This window comes from Protomyctophum bolini (assembly GCF_963924005.1).
Source record: "Protomyctophum bolini genome assembly, chromosome: 12".
NCBI classification, from domain to species: Eukaryota; Metazoa; Chordata; class Actinopteri; order Myctophiformes; family Myctophidae; genus Protomyctophum; species Protomyctophum bolini.
The window spans coordinates 10,612,606-10,629,840 of record NC_137873.1 but is presented as its reverse complement, the minus strand read 5'-3'; the positions used below and the strand labels follow the sequence as shown (position 1 = coordinate 10,629,840).

At 42.5% G+C, this 17,235-nt stretch overlaps 1 protein-coding gene across 2 annotated transcripts in view; it reads left to right on the top strand.

Annotated features, from left to right (window-relative positions):
- The first annotated feature begins 1,124 nt into the window (after window positions 1–1,124).
- Window positions 1,125–17,235, top strand: part of lig1 (ligase I, DNA, ATP-dependent) — a 72,749-nt gene continuing 56,638 nt past the window's right edge. Inside the window, exons 1-10 of one of the 2 annotated variants that reach the window (XM_080777621.1) lie at window positions 1,125–1,287; window positions 1,719–1,778; window positions 2,897–3,137; window positions 6,698–6,851; window positions 10,656–10,805; window positions 14,175–14,239; window positions 14,279–14,378; window positions 14,724–15,035; window positions 15,314–15,422; window positions 16,865–16,957. In XM_080777621.1, the coding sequence (XP_080633747.1) occupies window positions 1,271–1,287; window positions 1,719–1,778; window positions 2,897–3,137; window positions 6,698–6,851; window positions 10,656–10,805; window positions 14,175–14,239; window positions 14,279–14,378; window positions 14,724–15,035; window positions 15,314–15,422; window positions 16,865–16,957 (1,301 nt within the window). In that variant the 5' untranslated portion in view covers window positions 1,125–1,270. Of the gene's footprint in view, window positions 1,288–1,718; window positions 1,779–2,896; window positions 3,138–6,697; window positions 6,852–10,655; window positions 10,806–14,174; window positions 14,379–14,723; window positions 15,036–15,313; window positions 15,423–16,864; window positions 16,958–17,235 lie in introns of both variants that reach the window. The other variant, XM_080777620.1, reaches the window with a different exon arrangement.

Genomic DNA, 17,235 nt, shown 5'->3' with positions numbered 1-17,235 from the left:
ATTATTATTATTCACCTCTGAATCTGAATAAGCAGACTTTGAATGTCATATAGGCCCTCTCTGTAGTGCAAAAAACTTTTCCAGTTCTCAAACTTCACATCAAGGACCCCCAAATTAATATTTGAACTGAACACAAGATTTTTCTTTTTTTTTCCTTTAAAAAAAACAGTGTTTATGGGGTTTAAGTGGTTACATTGATGTTATTTTACCCAGAACCTCCTCAAGGACTCCTGGGGATCCCTGGATCCCACTTTGCTCTATAGTGAATGGAGAAGGTGAGAAATCGACAGTTTGAGACTATACTGCACGATTTACATGCACCTGTGTTGAGAGAATAAAACTGTGTGCTCTGCTTGCATTATTTATCCGTTTCTGTTTCAAGATTCATTCATAGAATAGGCTCATGAATAGGTAATACACAGAGGTGGAGGAAGTCTCACATTAGCAATTCCACTATGCTTGAGTAAAAGTATGCAGAACTGGCATCACAATATACTTAAAGTATACAAAAGTAAAAGTACTCATTACATTACACAGATTGTCGCATTTCACACATTTTCTAAATGTATAAAACATATTTTGAAAATAGCCTATATAATCTATAAGCTTATACAACACATCGTGACACAGAGTGAGCTTGTAGCTATTTTCACAAGTTGTGCCTCTTTTTTTAGGTAATATTATGACAATTTGGCATAGTATACTTTGTTGGTGATATGTATTATTAGTAATATATTCCTTTTAGATGTAGCCTATTATACACGTGTTAAAAGTCTTTAAATTGTCACTTTATAAATGCTCAGATACCCTACACTTATATGGTATATTGGTTTGTTTACTGTTGAGTGAGAAAACAATGTTGCATATCAAGCTAATCATCTGGGCCCCCTCAAAATCACGGGGACCCCCCCTGGGCCCCAGGGGGTCCCGACCCACAGATTGACAACCACACTACCACATCTTCCCACACTCGCAGCATCAGGACCAGTCAGCATCGGGTCTGCAGTGACCACTCCACCACACCAGGCGGCAGGCTCACATTCGACGTATACACCCTTCTACTCACACACACACACAGTGAGTAACGCATTGGTTTTTCCCGGGAGAAACTCTATGATATTTTTTGGCGCCGATTATTTCAATGCATTTACATTGTGCAGCGCGGTACTATAGGTTGTGGTGTGTGTGTCTGTTTATGTGGGACTACCTCTGCCGTTGTGAATTCATATTTTTCTGGATATAAAGCACAGAACGACAGGCTGTGGACATCATGCAGCGAAGCATCGCGTAAGTGTCTAAATGACAGAGTAATATACTATATACTGTAGCTCATTTATGGCGATAATAATGTCTGTTTATGTGTTCATGTTCTTGTGGTTTAACCTAGTCTTTGTATCAGACTGTCAGCTTAACTTCCGCTCATATGAACGCAACAAACGTCATTTCTAGTCTACGGTTTACATTATGATAAAGCAACAGTTTTAGTGTTAATAGCTGTCAGGGACTCAGGGACGTTAATGGAAAGGAGTTAATACTTTGACATTGTCTAGCAAATACGAATGGCGTTGCAAACTAAAAGACACAAACATGAATAACAACAACAATACAGGCCGTACGTACCTAGCATAGTTTGCTAACATGACACGACCTGTTATGAAGGCATTGTGATGATAAAGTGTTATTTTGTGTTTGCTTGTTGTTTTGCGTCGTTCATTCAGATCCTTCTTTCAACCCAAGAGTAAAGAGGTGAAGAAAAAGACTGAGGCGCCAGTTAAGGAGTAAGTATGTTACTGTAGTATGTAGTAGTAGTGTTCATAATATTATTATGGACACAAGATTTGTGGCTGCAGTGCATTGTCCATTAATGTTTCATAATAAGTGTTTGTGTCGCAACCCCAGTGTAATCTATTTGTTGCAAAACTACCCTGCTTTTCATCACCTGCACCGGTCATTTGTTTATTTGTTATAAAATAACAAATAATAAGTAATATTAATAAATAGGTTTTCTGAAACACTTGCTGTAGTGGTGATCAAACCTTGTCAAGGACCCCCAAAATTATGATGTATTTAGCCGACAAACCCCCAACATATTCTGTTCCAGGAGCCCCCCAGAAGCAAATATTTGAGTTGATATGCTTCAAATTGGAATGTAGTTATTAAGCCACTGGATATTTTGCGTTTTTATCCTTTTGATAATTGTGTGACCATGTATGTAGTATGTACCTAATAGGTTTATTAGTTAGTTACTGCGAGAGTGTGGTCTCGCCAACACCAATTGAACTCTGGATCACTGCCCTCCGCACTCTCCTATCCAATCGGGTTCCTGAGCTCTACAGTCAGTGCTGTTAGCTAAACTGTTTTGCCGTAAATGGTGTGCTCCCCCCTCCTGGCTTTACCCTGGGTTGGTTCCCATAGGATGGTGTGCTTCTTCCCCCTCCTGGCTTTACCTTGGGTTGGTTCCCATAGAGTCAATTTACCTGCATCCTGTTCTGGGTGCCTGACGCAGTGACCTGCCAGCCTCATCCTTATCCACACTTTTCCTGGGCTGTGTGTGCTCCAGTTCCTGTTGATTTAATTGGATATCATTGGTCATCTGACCAGTTTCATTGGATCAAATCGACAGGAACTGGAGCACACACAGCCCAGGAAAAGTGTGGATACGTTTATCATCAATAGAGAGGTCAAAGTAAAAAATACTCAAAGACCCCTGTGGCTTACCGGACCACACTTTGAGAACCACTGCTTGTTCAGAATAATTCAAGATTGTCCATCATATTCTAATCTAGTCTCTTTTTGTACGGTTGTCCTGCTGTCTATCAGGTACATGCACATTTGTTGCGTTTTACGAATGAAGTCTGATTGTTTTTTTGTTTTTTCCCCCTGTCCCTCCATGCAGGCCGGTGAAAAGCCCCCTCAAAGTGCAGAATGGTGTCCAGGAAACGGCATCGCCCGTCAAGAAGGTTGTCAAGCGCAGTCGGCAGATCCTAGACAGCGATGATGACGAGGAACCGGTGGTGAAAGAGCAAGTCCCTAAAAAGGAAGAGGAAAAAGTCACCAAAAAGGAAGAAAAAGTCACCAAAAAGGAAGAAAAAGTCACTAAAAAGGAAGAAAAACAAGTTACTGCAACAAAGGAAAAGGTACATAATTATGGCATGTTCTTCTTACATGTATTCTTTTCTTTTTCAATGGTTTTTATTTGGTTTTTAATTACATGTATTAACCACTTAAGCCTTTGTTGTATGATGAATAGCAAAAACTTAACCCATTCTGGGCGGGAACCACTTTTGGTGTTTTTTTTAATCAAAGTTTCTTTATTAATTTTTCAAGTCACATATGAGTCATAAATAGCATACAAAAATTGTTGAAATGTTTTACCCCTCCCTCCCCCCAGAGTTCCCGCTCTGAAAGAGCCACAACAATCTTGTACCATTAATGAAATAAAAGGCACCTCCAAATATACATAACATTAAAAAATAGAAGACATTAATCAAATATTGAACACAATGTCCTTTTTGGTGTTTTAAGCATTATGTTATGCTTTAGCTGTTGAAAAATAGCAGATCTACAAGCTCATGAGCTGCTATTTTTGAAAATCATCATCATCATGAAAACATGTGGCGCAAATCTTTGAATATATATTCTTTCAGAGCGTTTTAAACTCAAATCTTTGCTTCTGGGGGGGTCCCTGGAAAAACATATTTTCAGATGGGCGTTGGCGGCCAATTACATATAATTCTGGGGGTCCGTGACATGAAATAGTTTGAGAACCTGTCATGTTTTAGAAGACATTTGTAGAATCGTCCTCGGATCTAAAAGGGTCAATGAGGATTATGTCCAACCTAGAGGGATGCCACAGGGGTTAGGTTTTACTGTAAAAGGGCTTGCTCACACATTATCGTCTCTGATGGGTGGAAACCTCATTATGTCCAAAATGCTAGTACTTTTGATCTACAATCTCAAAAGCTTGCAGATCTGCTAATTTTGCTACTTTTGTTTGACGCTGTAGTATGATCAAGTAGGGCGTTAACTTATTTAAAAAAAATGGAGATGAGAGATTTCTGCCCGACAGCGACGATAAGCGTAAATATCTGAATACGTTGCAGGGGTTTAATTTAGACTTTTTTTACAATCCAAAAACTACAGTAGCATTGTATAAAAACAACAGGAGAAGCTGCTTGCACAAGGACAACACGGAAACGGCGCCCACTCAAGCTCCCCGGTCCCCCACCCCACCCCACCCCACCCGCCAGTCACTCTCTTATTATAAAGTACCTAAAAGGGCGATGAAAACACCTATCCTTAGAAACTTAAATGTTGTCTGTTAAATGTAGTGAATCTTTAGCTCTTGTTCCGTGTTTATTTATTGTAGCTGCGTCAGCAGCAGGCAGGCAGGGGGTCAGTGGCATCTCGGAGGCAAGGGAAGGAACAACAAGCTGGAAGGAAGAGAATCTGAGGCAGAACAAGAGCACCTTTGATTGTTCTCCTACCTCCTCGAGGAGGTAGGAGGCGTATCTGAAAAACACTAAAGCCCTTGTGAGAATGTGTGCATGCCTGTACTACTAAGTGTGCCCCCGTTTCCCCCACCTATGAAATCAAAAACTGCTGCCCTGGTGGGTTGATGTATACTCTTACTATTTTTTTGTTTTCATCTTCTGGGGATGGGTTGCAATACCTATTTATCCAGAGATGGCATTATTATGCTGAGTGAGCGTCATGCCTCTCTCTCTCTCTCTCTCTCTCTCAGCACTGCCTTGCTCTACATTCATGCTCTCTCTCTCTCTCTCTCAGCACTGCCTTGCTCTACATTCATGCAGTCAACACACACCAGCTGGTTGCTCTTTACTACAGAGCTACACCACATGGAAGATTTGGTGCCCAAAGGCCAAATGTGCACTTGTACGTACACTCTCAGAGTTATGGCGTGTGAAGAAACCGATCCCGGTTCCTCCGGATGAGTCCGCGTAGCTGCGAGGGTCTGCGTAACGTCAATGTCGTCAGCTCATGTCCGTGTCGTGTGATCACATTTCGTGATCGAATGTACTTTATACGTAGGCTAGTACGTTGAGTGTGCTAGAAAAGAAATGGAGGTAGAGTGAGGAGGTCTGTCGCTACCTGCTGTATTTACTAGCAATTATGAGCAAGCAAGCATGTGACAATAAAGGCCTTGGAGGTGAAGGGATGTTTATTGGCAGGTTTGTTAAAATGGCATGCAAGCAGTCCAGATTCCAGAATAGAAAATGTAATTAAAAAAAAGACACTTTTCAGAGCTTTTCCGAGGGTATTTATTGGCACCTGAGGTCTTGAGGATAACGGGAAAGAACAGAGATTATTTACGCAAGATAGAGTTAACTAGACTTGATTCCTCTTCTCACAATGGCTTCTAGCCATGATCATGACAAGTCCTTCAGTTTGTTTGGAGGAAGGTCATTAGATTGTGCCTTGTATTGAGTGTAGCCTGTGTGCGTGTGTCTCACAAAGTGCATCACAAACACATTGTAACTGAGCTTGTAGATCGGCTTTTTTTCAAATGATAAAATAAGTATAAAATAGGGAATAGCCATAGGGCATCTCTTTTTTTTTGGACAGTTTCACTTTTTTAGTTATTATTTGAAGAATATTCATATTCATATTGCAGTTACAGTACCAGCAATATGTATCCCTCTTCTCTTTTAGGAGTTGAAAGTCATTTTCTCCATTAAGCAAATGGAGGTGATTATGTTATAAGATAAGAAGTGGAGGGAGTGCTCCTCTGAAGCCAGTACTTTGTAATTGTTGTTGCAACCATAATCATCTTCAAAGGATATCTGTCACATTTCAGTGAGCTCTCTAGAAATAATTACAAGGTAGAAACGAGTAAAGGAATCAAGGATGGATCACATTTCACATCCAAAATCTCTCAGATTAATTGGCCCCCCTTAATTTGGATTTCTGATGGACAGGAAACAGAAACGCATCAGATGTTTTCCAACAAACATCTCTTCAAAATAATGAGTTGGTCCACCTGAAACACGGAGGCCACTCTACCTCTGATATATTGCCACGTGTGGCCTCCTTTTCCCAGCGCTGCCTCGTGTAATTGGTTGAATCTTTATTCATTGTGGCGAGCGAGGGCCCCCCCCTCGAGGCTTCTTGAAAACAAATCTTTAAGGGGGAGGAGTGCATCACTTATTTTATTTTATCCGCTGTCCCCAGCTTTTCTGCATTCAGGATTTGAACCTGTGATATCCTCGGGGCTTCTTTTAAACCTGGCTTCCCTACTGTATGTATGTTGGTCACGTCATTGAAGGGGGACATTTTCTCAAATTGTCAAAGTAGAGATATACCGTCGTCCGATTACCACTCGGATACCATTTCTTTCCTTACCGATTCTTACCATCTCATAACCCAAAACTACGGGTCCATTTGGTTCCATTCGTAGTACACTCAGAATTATGCGGGTTGCGGGAACTTGAAATGAAAAAAAGTTTGAGAAGTGCAACATCAACTGAAGAATTCAAAACAACTATTATTCAGACATTATTGTAACGATATGATTACATTGTGTGATTATCGTATCATAATGGCATCGACTGGCATACTCACCCATACCAGTATTTTAGGCAGCACCGATACAGCTTTTCCCCGATACTGGCATCTGTATCAGAACAACTCTATAGACCTACAGGTGACCCCTCTCTGTCTGTCTCACTCTCAACAGGACGAAGTGTTCAAAGCTGTTCCCACCCCGGTGTCTCCTCCCCCTGCACCTTCCACCCCAACGACGTCCGTGACCCCGGCCGCCACGTCCGCCACCTCTACGCCCGGGACCCCAAACTCCATTTCCCCCAACGGGGTCCCCAAACGCAAGACCGGTGAGTGTCTGGCTGACACCAACATTATCATTACGGCAGGTTATGTCTGCACTGTAATTATTCTGTGACTGCCACTCTCGCTATCGTGTGAAGACTCTGTGAAAGACCCCTGCTATAATGCACACTCTGACTCTGATGATTAATTATAAGGAGGTGAGATGGTTGTACCCTACCTGAGATTACTAGGCTGCTAGCATTAGCTGATCATAATGGTCTCAATCATCTCGCGTCCCAGATGTCAGATGGATTTTTTTTAAATGGCTGTCGTTGATGCTTCCATCGTTCATACAATCCTGCTGAAAGTGGAACATGCTGTCTTCCATCCAATCCGAGTTAGAACGATTTTTAAAACGACCTCTTTATAGTAAGCGTTATCAGGCTTGGTCTTTATCTTTTCAATACTTTGACCACGTACAGAGATTATACTCATGGATTAAAGTTCTCTGTCACCTTGACTGATTTCAGAAGCAAGTGCACCGAAAATAGCCAAGCTTCAAGCTCACAACAACATGTTGTGCTGCGACTCTGTGTGACAGAACAGCCAGAACCGAGATTTCACTTTTCCTTTATTCTATGTATACTGTAAATCACGAGAGGCCGAGGTGCAGCCACTCATGCTTGACGAAGGAGCCTCTTTCCTGGACACCCCTGAAGGCACCACTCCCTCCTCCGTTCCAGGGGGGGGAATTAATTAGCAGTAGGGGAGAGGGGCTCAGGTCAGTCTAAAGGTGTGATCTTTGATCAATTTCACCTTCTAAATCCATTTGGATCACGAATTAGGGGGGCTGGGGGGTGGGCGATTAAAGAACCGTTCCCATGCCTGCAGTCTGTCGATGTGGATTATGCAAAAAAGGACTCAACTGAGTGAGTATTAGGGAGCCGTTTCAAACCGTATTTTTAAGAGTACATCAAGGTATTAAATAAGGTATTCAGCAGGAGTATTGCATATTTAGAGTAGAGAACATAAGCGGCTTATTATTACCTGTGTTCCTCCTCTTATTCTCTGCGAGGCGTCAGCATTCTTTCATTAACAAAGGAGAGGCGTCGCTAGTGTCGGGTTAGAAACCTCGTATCTCCAAATTGAGGAGTAGTTCCCCAGAAATGGACTTGTTTTCTATCAATTACACACCCCATTAAGTACTAGAACTAGATTCAGACACCTATGTGATCTAATTTCTACATTTGAGCAAGAATCATGCAGTACTAGTTGCCTGTCCAATACATTTTTAGTTACTCTTGTGTTTTTGCGACAAGAGAGAGACTTTAAGGGAGGTTTAAGTCAAGCACTTTGATGTTGTCCGTTTAAGCCACAGTAGTTGGCTCCAGGTGCCACATTTTGAATGTAGTAATGTTCAGAAAACTAAAGACACATTTTCATAGGAAGGAATAAATAAATGAATTGTGTGAGAATCGTGATCTCAATATTCTTGTGAAGGGAAGTCGAGATTTGAGCAAGAATCGTGCAGCGCTACCATGAAGCCTACTCATGGAGATTGTTTTTGTCGCAACACATTATTGACAAAAACAAAGAAACCTTCACGTGGTGTATAATTAATAGAAAACAAGTAATGTTTTGGTTGAACCACTCCTTTAACGTCATACGAGAGAATGTCAAGCTAAAAGTGAGCTTGTAGACCTGCTATTCTCACTATTTCTGAACATTTTCTATTGTCCTGAAAAGGGAATTGTTTTGGAACGTACAAGGTTTCCACCCGACAGTGACGAGAACGAAGTGCCTCTATTGTCTTGGCCCTGCGTCTCTGCAGGAAGAACCAACGCAGCTTGCTTTTTTTTCCCTTTTGTGTGTGGATTCCAATTCTTTTCTTTATTATTCCCCATCCCCCTTCCCCCCCGTTCATCACATTTTCCCTTTCTCTATCTGATGACTGCGTGATATTTCAGCAGAGATGCATGCAGTGTTTGACTCGGTTTACTCGTTCTGCATTGGTGTGGCGCAGCACACCAAGCAAATTACCTTTTTCCACACTCCAGCAGATACGTGGAATTAAAATATCAGTCTATTATGCCTAATTTACCTTTGTTAATGGCTAGAATCAACATAATAATTAGTATAAGTATCCAGAGAAATAATATCTCTCTTTTTCAGATTTTGCACCGTCTGCAAAATCTACTACCGTACTAACTCTGTTGCTCAGATGTGTAACTGGGGAAATTGGTTGTACAAACACAGCATAATTCAAAGAGTTAATGTCACATGCTGTGTGAAACCTTTTTCAATTAAACAAAAGCTTTTTTTTTAATATAATGTTTCAATGACATTTTTCCACAAGAGAAACTTTTTTGTTGCTAGTACTAGTACTGTCTGCCCCCCCAACATGCAGGCAACTCTCAGAGGAAGTGTTTTGGAACAGGAAACATTATTTTATAAGTTGACACATAATAAATAATAATAATATCTTTGCGATTTTTGTACATCAAAGTACGGTACAGTACAGTATATAGGGTTTAAGTGGTTAATGCTCAGTTTTGTACGGTTTCCAATTCCCATGTAGGACCGCCACTGCTGCATAAGATCTTGCAGAGAAAGTTGAACAAACACTAAGCACTTTTGCAGCATCGCATATCTCTGAGTTAATATCTCTGAGGAGCTTTTCATTAGTCCGGAGTCTTGCTCCAGTTTCATTTGTTCTCTGGAAGAAGGAGGGAAAAAAAAGCATTTCACAACTTATCATCTCTTTGTGTGGTTTTGACGGCTGGGTGTTATCAGCCAGAATTAATGCATGCCCCCCCCCCCCCCCCCTGCTTAACCTCTTCCTCCTCCTCCTCTTCCTCCCTCCCAAAACAGTGGTGTAAAAGTAACTAAGTACATGAACTCAAGTAGCCTCGCAGTGGCATTATTTAAAGTATTTTAAAAAAAAAATACTTTTACTCCACTACACCTCAAAGACAAATATTGTTGATGAAGATCAAATAGATCGAAACGTTGTCAGTATTTAAATAAAGAACGTCTTGCTATTACCTGTGGTGTGCGGGCTCCATCCAATCTACTGCAGGCCGGGGTGCCCACACTTTTTTGACTACTTTTAAACTGTCCAGCTCAGCAAGATCTACCCACGCCCAAACATATTATCCCATTTCTGAAAATAGTTTTAAACTAGCGTTAGATATAAGACAAACACACTTCAAATGGGAAATAGAAGGGCAAATTGGTATAGTTTTTTTTAATATATATTATAACTTTAATGTTTTGTCTGCAACACTCTTGAAAACAATGTATTGCTTTGTGGGTTTGAGCTGACAGGTCCTTTTTATGTCATGTGTCAATCAAGTCACCTTACTTCAAGTGGCAGTTGCCAAAAATATTTGTATATATTTTTGTATTCTATATTTTAGGAGCATGTCATGTGGTCTACTTGCACAACCTATGTGATCTACTGGTAGATCGCGATTTACCTTTTGGGCACCCCTGGTGTACTTTATCTGTGTCGCATTGCAACACATTGTGATCTGCTATTAAAAAAAAAGGCAAATTACATTTGGAAACTTGTGAAACGGGTACTGCTAAAGTGAACAATGCGAGTACTTTTTCCACCACTACCTTAACCCATTTTGGGTGGGAACCCCTTTTGGTGTTAGCATTATGTTGTGCTTTAGCTATTGAAAAATGGCAGATCTACAAGCTCATAGCGCGCTACGAACTTGTAGGTCTGCTATATTATTATTTTTTAATCGTGAAAATATTTATTTCAGAAAACTGGAGGATTTAGAAGATTTGTTTTTAAATTTCGAGTTCAGGCCTAAATGGCTTAATAACCAGTTCCTCTTCCTATCCTCCGCCGACAGCCAGGAAGATGTTCCCCAAGAGGAAGCTGGAGGAGAGCAGCGGCAGTGAGAGCCAGCTGGAGGAGGTGAGGCCAGAGGACAGAGAGGCCCAGCAGGGTCAACAGAAGAAAAGGCCCCGCGTCGACGGCACTGACCAGCACACTGGAGGAGGTAATTAGCCAAACCCCACCACCTTGGCAGGGATTAATTAAAGTCAGCTGTGTTTATTTAATCAAGGAAACGTCTGCCGTTTGCCGAGTGCTCTCTCTCTCTCTCTCTCTCTGTGTGAGAGCTTCCATCCTGCTTAACCCGGTAAAACCTGGGAAAGCATCTGTGTCATTTGAAATTGTAGCCATTTTTTTATGCTTTTTTTTTTATGCTTCAAAAAAATAAGAATGCAGATCTACAAGTTCATAGCTTGTCACTTTGTGCTGCACTATGTACATGTAGAGCTGCTATTTATTTATTTTAATCATGAAAATCTGTGTGAACCTTTTGAATATAGTCTTTGCTTCTGGGGGTCCCTGGAACTAACTATTTTCGGAGGGGGGGGTCTGTGGCCGAAACGTTTTGAGCACCACTGATATTTAGCAGCATATGTTCCATGTGCGTTTTATCTTCAGAAAACTGTTAGGATGTAGAAGACATTTTTTTGGAATCGGCCCCTAGGACTTAATGGGCTAACACTCAGACGCCCGCCTCGCACCTGGGGAATGAACCCAGCAACCCCAATCTTCTGCTGTGGGCCACTTAGCGGCTCCGGCGCTGTGCCAGAGCAGCCGGGGATCCAGTGCCTTGCTCTCCATGCTGCCTCTGTGTTAAGTAGTTGAGGGATTGGTTTCTCCTTCCGTGTCCCCATCCCGCCCACAATTTGGCCCGGCTGTGAGGGTGGGGATTTGATCCAGCGATGTTTTGAGTTGCAACTTGCAACAGCCCACGTCTTCCATAAGCACAAGGTTCTAAACTCTTACACACAGACATGCAGTACAGTAAACATCCAGTTCCATAGTGCCAGGTGTGTGGGAGTGAATAGGAAGACAGCCAAATGCAATAGAAGAAGCTCCCACACACACACTGCGTCGCACTTTGCACTTTTATTATGACGTTTTGTTATTTAATGAGGAAAATCGTGCGTTTCACTTGCGTAAACCTTCTTCACAGGCAAGTGCACTCGGTTCCCTCAATAATTGCACATTCATGTTTGTTGGTTGATTATTGATATAAATTAAACGAAGAATCAACAATGTGTTTCAGTAAACATTGTACGAGTCTCGTCTCTATCAATAATATCAATAATATTCCATCTTTTGGCGTGGTGGTGGTGGTAGTGGAGAGCGCTGTCTCTTGTTGGTCCAAATTCTCCCATATCTGTGAGGGTCATAACATATGATTCACATTATCATATACTGTACCTCATGCATGCCCTGTGTGTGGAATGGGGGCATTTTCTGTATCACTCAGGATAGAAGTGATTCATAATGGGATACAGTGACCCTTCCATTAGCGGTGCTTCTCAACCTGTGGGCCACACATGATTAGTTTGTGGGAGGTGGTCCCCAGATGACGATGAAGTTATAATTTAAGGACCACACACACACACACACACACACCTGAACGACACCACTGGACCACTGTAGGGCAGGCGGCAGGGTCAAACCAACTCGCCAACTTTCGGAGAATATGGTGAAGGATGACTTATCTGTCCATATAACCTTTTCCCCACACTACTGTAGAGCAGCTCCCCTTGCCTGTATGTTTTTTATTTATGTTATTCCTCAACTCAACTGTGCATTGGTCTTTGTAATGAGCCGTTTATGCACCCGCAACTCTCGCTATAAAATCCCTCTCTGTGTAAGCTGTTGACGGACTGTTCTTGCTGACACTGTCTGATTACATACTGCATTGACATTCTGGCTCACCTGAGGAGGAAGAGTTGCTCTTCTGTTTTTCCTTTACATATTGCATTAATGCATGAGCAGAGCTTCGGGGCGAGGTGGGTAGAGAGACAGAGACAGAGATAGAGAGAGTCTGTCTGGAGAATCGGAAGGTCACTGGTTCATTCCCCTGGCCTACCCACTCTGTGTCCAAATGTCCCTGAGCGAGACACTTAACCCAGGGGTCATTTGTTTTGGTCAGAATTCCATTTTTGTCACGGACATACAAAATGACTGGAAAATAATGTTGCCAGAAACACAAAGAGCTCTGAATGGCCATAGCAGTTCTGTAACTCCGCGAGTGTTCAAATGGAACCAAATGGACCCTCCATTTCGTTCCATTTTACACTCAAGAGTTGAGGGTGTCCTTGCAAATAAAACATAATTATGAGAATCACTAGTACACCAGGCTAGTACTGGACTCCTAATATGCCATAGTGACGTCGTAAATAAGTGTCATACATATTCTGAAGAAAACCTGGAGACTTGGCATTCAGTAATTGGGTCTTATGATCAAAATACGAACGTTATAATGGTGTGTAAAAGTAAAATCAAACATTTCCCAAGGACAAGGCCAAGTCTAATACCACAGTAGCCTGGGCACCATTTCATTTCGGTATATGATCCGGTCGGGAGCGGATGATATCGTTACGTCATGTTGTAGTATTGTTTTGTAGTCGATAGGCAGGAACAACAGGCGGCAACTTTATTGAGGTAAAAGGAAGGTTCCTTCCTTTTCCCTCAATAAAAACTCTCGTAGCCTGTAGCTTTTATTGAGAAAAAACGGTTTGAGGGAAAAGGAAGTTGCCGCCTGTTGTTCCTGCCTGTCGACTACAAACAATACTACAACATGACGTAACGATATCATCCGCTCCAGTCCGAGAGGATCATACATACTTTTGAAACAGAGACCAGGCTTTCCTCCGAGGTGGTGGAAAGCCTGGTGAGGCGAGGTTAATACCACAGACACATTCGTCCGTGTACAGACATTGATGAGGGGTCATCAATGTCAATGTTAATGACTTAACCCTTAACTGCTCCACCGGGTGCTCTATCAATGGCAGCCAAATCCTATTGGCTCAATCTCTGACCATGTTCTTTTTCCCCATGGATCAAAATGCAGATTTCACCATTGTTTCTGTTGAAACAGTTAGCCGGTTGAGCAGTCAGTCGTCTTCGTAACCGAAGCGCTTGCCGTCTGTGCCCCATCACTGTCACTTAAGATCGTATCCTCTTCGCAACGATCCAAGGTCAACTGGGTCTGCTCAGCATTTCTGACGCGTTCATCATTTCTCCAGTGAAGTGGCTGTAGTTAAGTTTCAATAGGTGTTGACTTTCCTTGTAAAGTACCTGCACTTCAGCTACTTATATTCGAGTCTCTCTCTCTCTCACTTTGAGGGGTAACAGAAGAGCCTTCTATGAATATCAATCCTGTGTGATTTACTTCAGGGGGCCTGCTGTGATGTAAAAAATACCCATAAACTTCCCCAAGTAAAGGAACGAGGTCGACCTCTATGAATCCACTGGCATTTATCTCCTCAGTGATTCCACTTCTTTTCTCCCCACCTCTCTCTATCTCTCCCTCTCTCTCTCTCTCTCTGTGCAGAAAAGGCAGAGGAACCAATGGAAGAGGGAGCAAAAGATGAAAGCAGTGAGAAGGCAGTGACCGAGGTGACCAGCACCACGCCGCTGGAGGACGCAGTGACGGAGGCGACCGGCACCACGCCAATGGAGGAGGCAGGGACTGATGTGACCAGCACCACGCCAATGGGGGAGGAGAAGGACAGTAAGACGACCACCAACGACGACGGTAGGCCTGGCGCAATGATTGCATAATTGTCCAATCGCAAGTATCGCAATTGTTGTTGCACAATCGTCGTAATCGTCTTAATCATTTCCACGTTGGATTTGTTTAAATAGTGGAAATAGCCGATCTACAACTCGCATTTTGAGCTTGTATTTCCTTTATTCATATAATGTATAAAGTTATTAATTTATCTAAATTATTTGTCGTATGTTCCCATTACACCTTTTGCATTATGTAGCTTAAAAGCCAAATGAAATAAAAAAAATATTCATATGTTCCAATGCTCAATGCCAAACCAGAATCAAATCGTTAAACGCAATTATGTGTGACAATTAATCGTCCCGACAGCCCTAAACGACGGAGGGAAGGCAGAGAAACGAGACGTGAAAGAAGAGAAGGCAGAGAAGGAGAAAGGAAAGGAGGAGGAGAAGAACAACAACTCTGATGACGACGAGGAGGAGGACGAGGAGAAAGGAGAGAAAGACCAAAGGGCAGCGGGGAAGAGAAATGAGGCGCGGGGAAAGACGGAGCGAGGGACGTCTGAAAAGGACAAGGCAAAAGGCGGAAAAAGAAGCCCTAAAAGTCAAAAAGCAAAAGAGCAGAAAGATAAGGAGCCGGCTAAGGACTCCGCCAAGAAAGCCCCCATCAGCAGTTTCTTTGGTGAGCGTGTGATTTGCATAGCTCAGCTGCACGCACACACGCACGCACGCACGCACACACACACACACACACACACACACACACACACACACACACACACACACGCACAAAATAGGTGTCTGTAAATGTTCTGTTTTTTTATCAGCTGGCGAGGATGGCAAAATATTGCTTCCGTCAACCTCCCCCCACCCCTGTCCCCCAACTGCATAGACCCCACTCAGTTTTTATTTATTTTTTAATAATAAATACATTTTATATCTGTATTTTCTTTAACATAGCTCCTAGAAAAGCTGCGGTGAAGATGGAGAAAGTGGAGGACAAGAACGAGGGAGAGAAGACGGGAAGTGCGGAGAAGCCGAGCAAAGAAAAGATTCAAGAAGTGAAAAGGTCAGAAGACCCGAGGCCCGTTCTACACATGTATTCTATATAGGGTTGTCCCGATCGGATCGGGTGATCGGAAATCGGGGCCGATCACGTCATTTTCAAATGATCGGAATCGGATCGGGAGCCAAAAAATGTGATCGGGACATCCCTATAGTATCAATATTATATCCATATCATGATATTAGACTGGAAATTGTCTGATTTGGGATATTGTACTATTGTGATATGGCATAAACGTGTTCTATAACATATAAATATCGGTAAATATTTGTAAATGAATGCTCTACTTCATCATACTACAGTGTCACGCAAAAGTTACAAAAATAGCCGATCTACAAGCTCGCTTTGAGTTGAGATGTTTTGTAACCGCATTTGAGCAATGAGATGTTTTGAGATAAAAGTAACGTTTTGGACGACAGGACGTTTCCAACCAACAGCAATAATACATGGTTTAACCCATTAAAACTGGGAAAGCATTTTAGCAGATATACAAGCTCGCTGTGAGGCACGAAGTGATTCTGTGAGGTTGTACATCTGCTATTGTGAGAACTACTGTGAGAACTACTGTTTTAGAAGGCATTTGTAGAATCAGCTTATTTTTTAAAAGTCAACCCTTTTAGGATTTTACTTGTGTTTAAGTGCTTTGAGTACATCTGAGATATATATATATATATATATATATATATATAATATGTTTTGTTCAAAACCAGTAAACAACGGGTGCAAAGGCATTTGTAGAATTGGTTTGCTTGAAGTAGTTAACTCTGAAGAGTGTATAAATGGAACTAAACGTAGTTAACATGAACACAGATGATTGTACTTGTATGCTGTATGTCTGGTTCTTGGATCTGTGCATCTGATCTCTGGCATCCGTCTGTCTGTCATTTGTCAAAGCGTCTTTGAAAAGCAGATGCTGCTGTGTGGACGCACGCCAAGCCTTCCTCCACAGAGGGAGGGAGACACTCCTTGGTCCGAGCCTTCTGAGATAAAACGCCTCACATCTTTTGGCGCATCTCAGATGGCTGCTCCAAAGAAACCAGCACTTCCCTAATTGCACTGTGCCTGATATTACGGTTGAAGTGCTCTTAAAAAAAGAAGTCTTTCAAATCTGGCCTGTGCTTTTGTTCCATTTTCCCAATCTGTTTGTCTGTTCCCTTCGTTGGGTTCCTTTGGCAGCCGTCCCTACACTACTGGTCCAGCGTCTCTTATCAGCCCCTCCGCTTATCAGCGGCCCATCTGTCCGACTGGTGCTGTAGCGATAACCATCTTCACAGTCCGCTATATCTGATGACCATTACGGACTCCTGCGGCATTATCAGATGACCATTTTGAGCCGTGGCAGTATCTTGAAAAGATGTTTTGTGTCAGCTGTCTGGATCGTCTGAAGGCTCCGTTCTAATAATATTTTCTCTCCAATGATGTCCACCCCCCTCCCCCGCCCACAGTGAGAAGGCATCATCAGACCAGCGTACAGATTATGACCCGTCCAAACCAAAGTACCATCCTGTGGACGACGCCTGCTGGGAGCGTGGGCAGAAGTAAGACCCAGCCACACACCTTCTTTTCACTCTACAGACACGCGCGCGCGCACACACACACACACACACACACACACACACACACACACACACACACACACACACACACACACACACACACACACACACACACACACACACACACTGCCTGGAGCAGAGGTTATCAAAGGTTTTCATTTCAAACAGTTTGGTAGGTTAAATTAGGCCACGGACCCCCCATAACTGAGAGTGTCCATTTGTACACTCCCAGAGTTACAGACCTGTAAGGGTCAATTTGG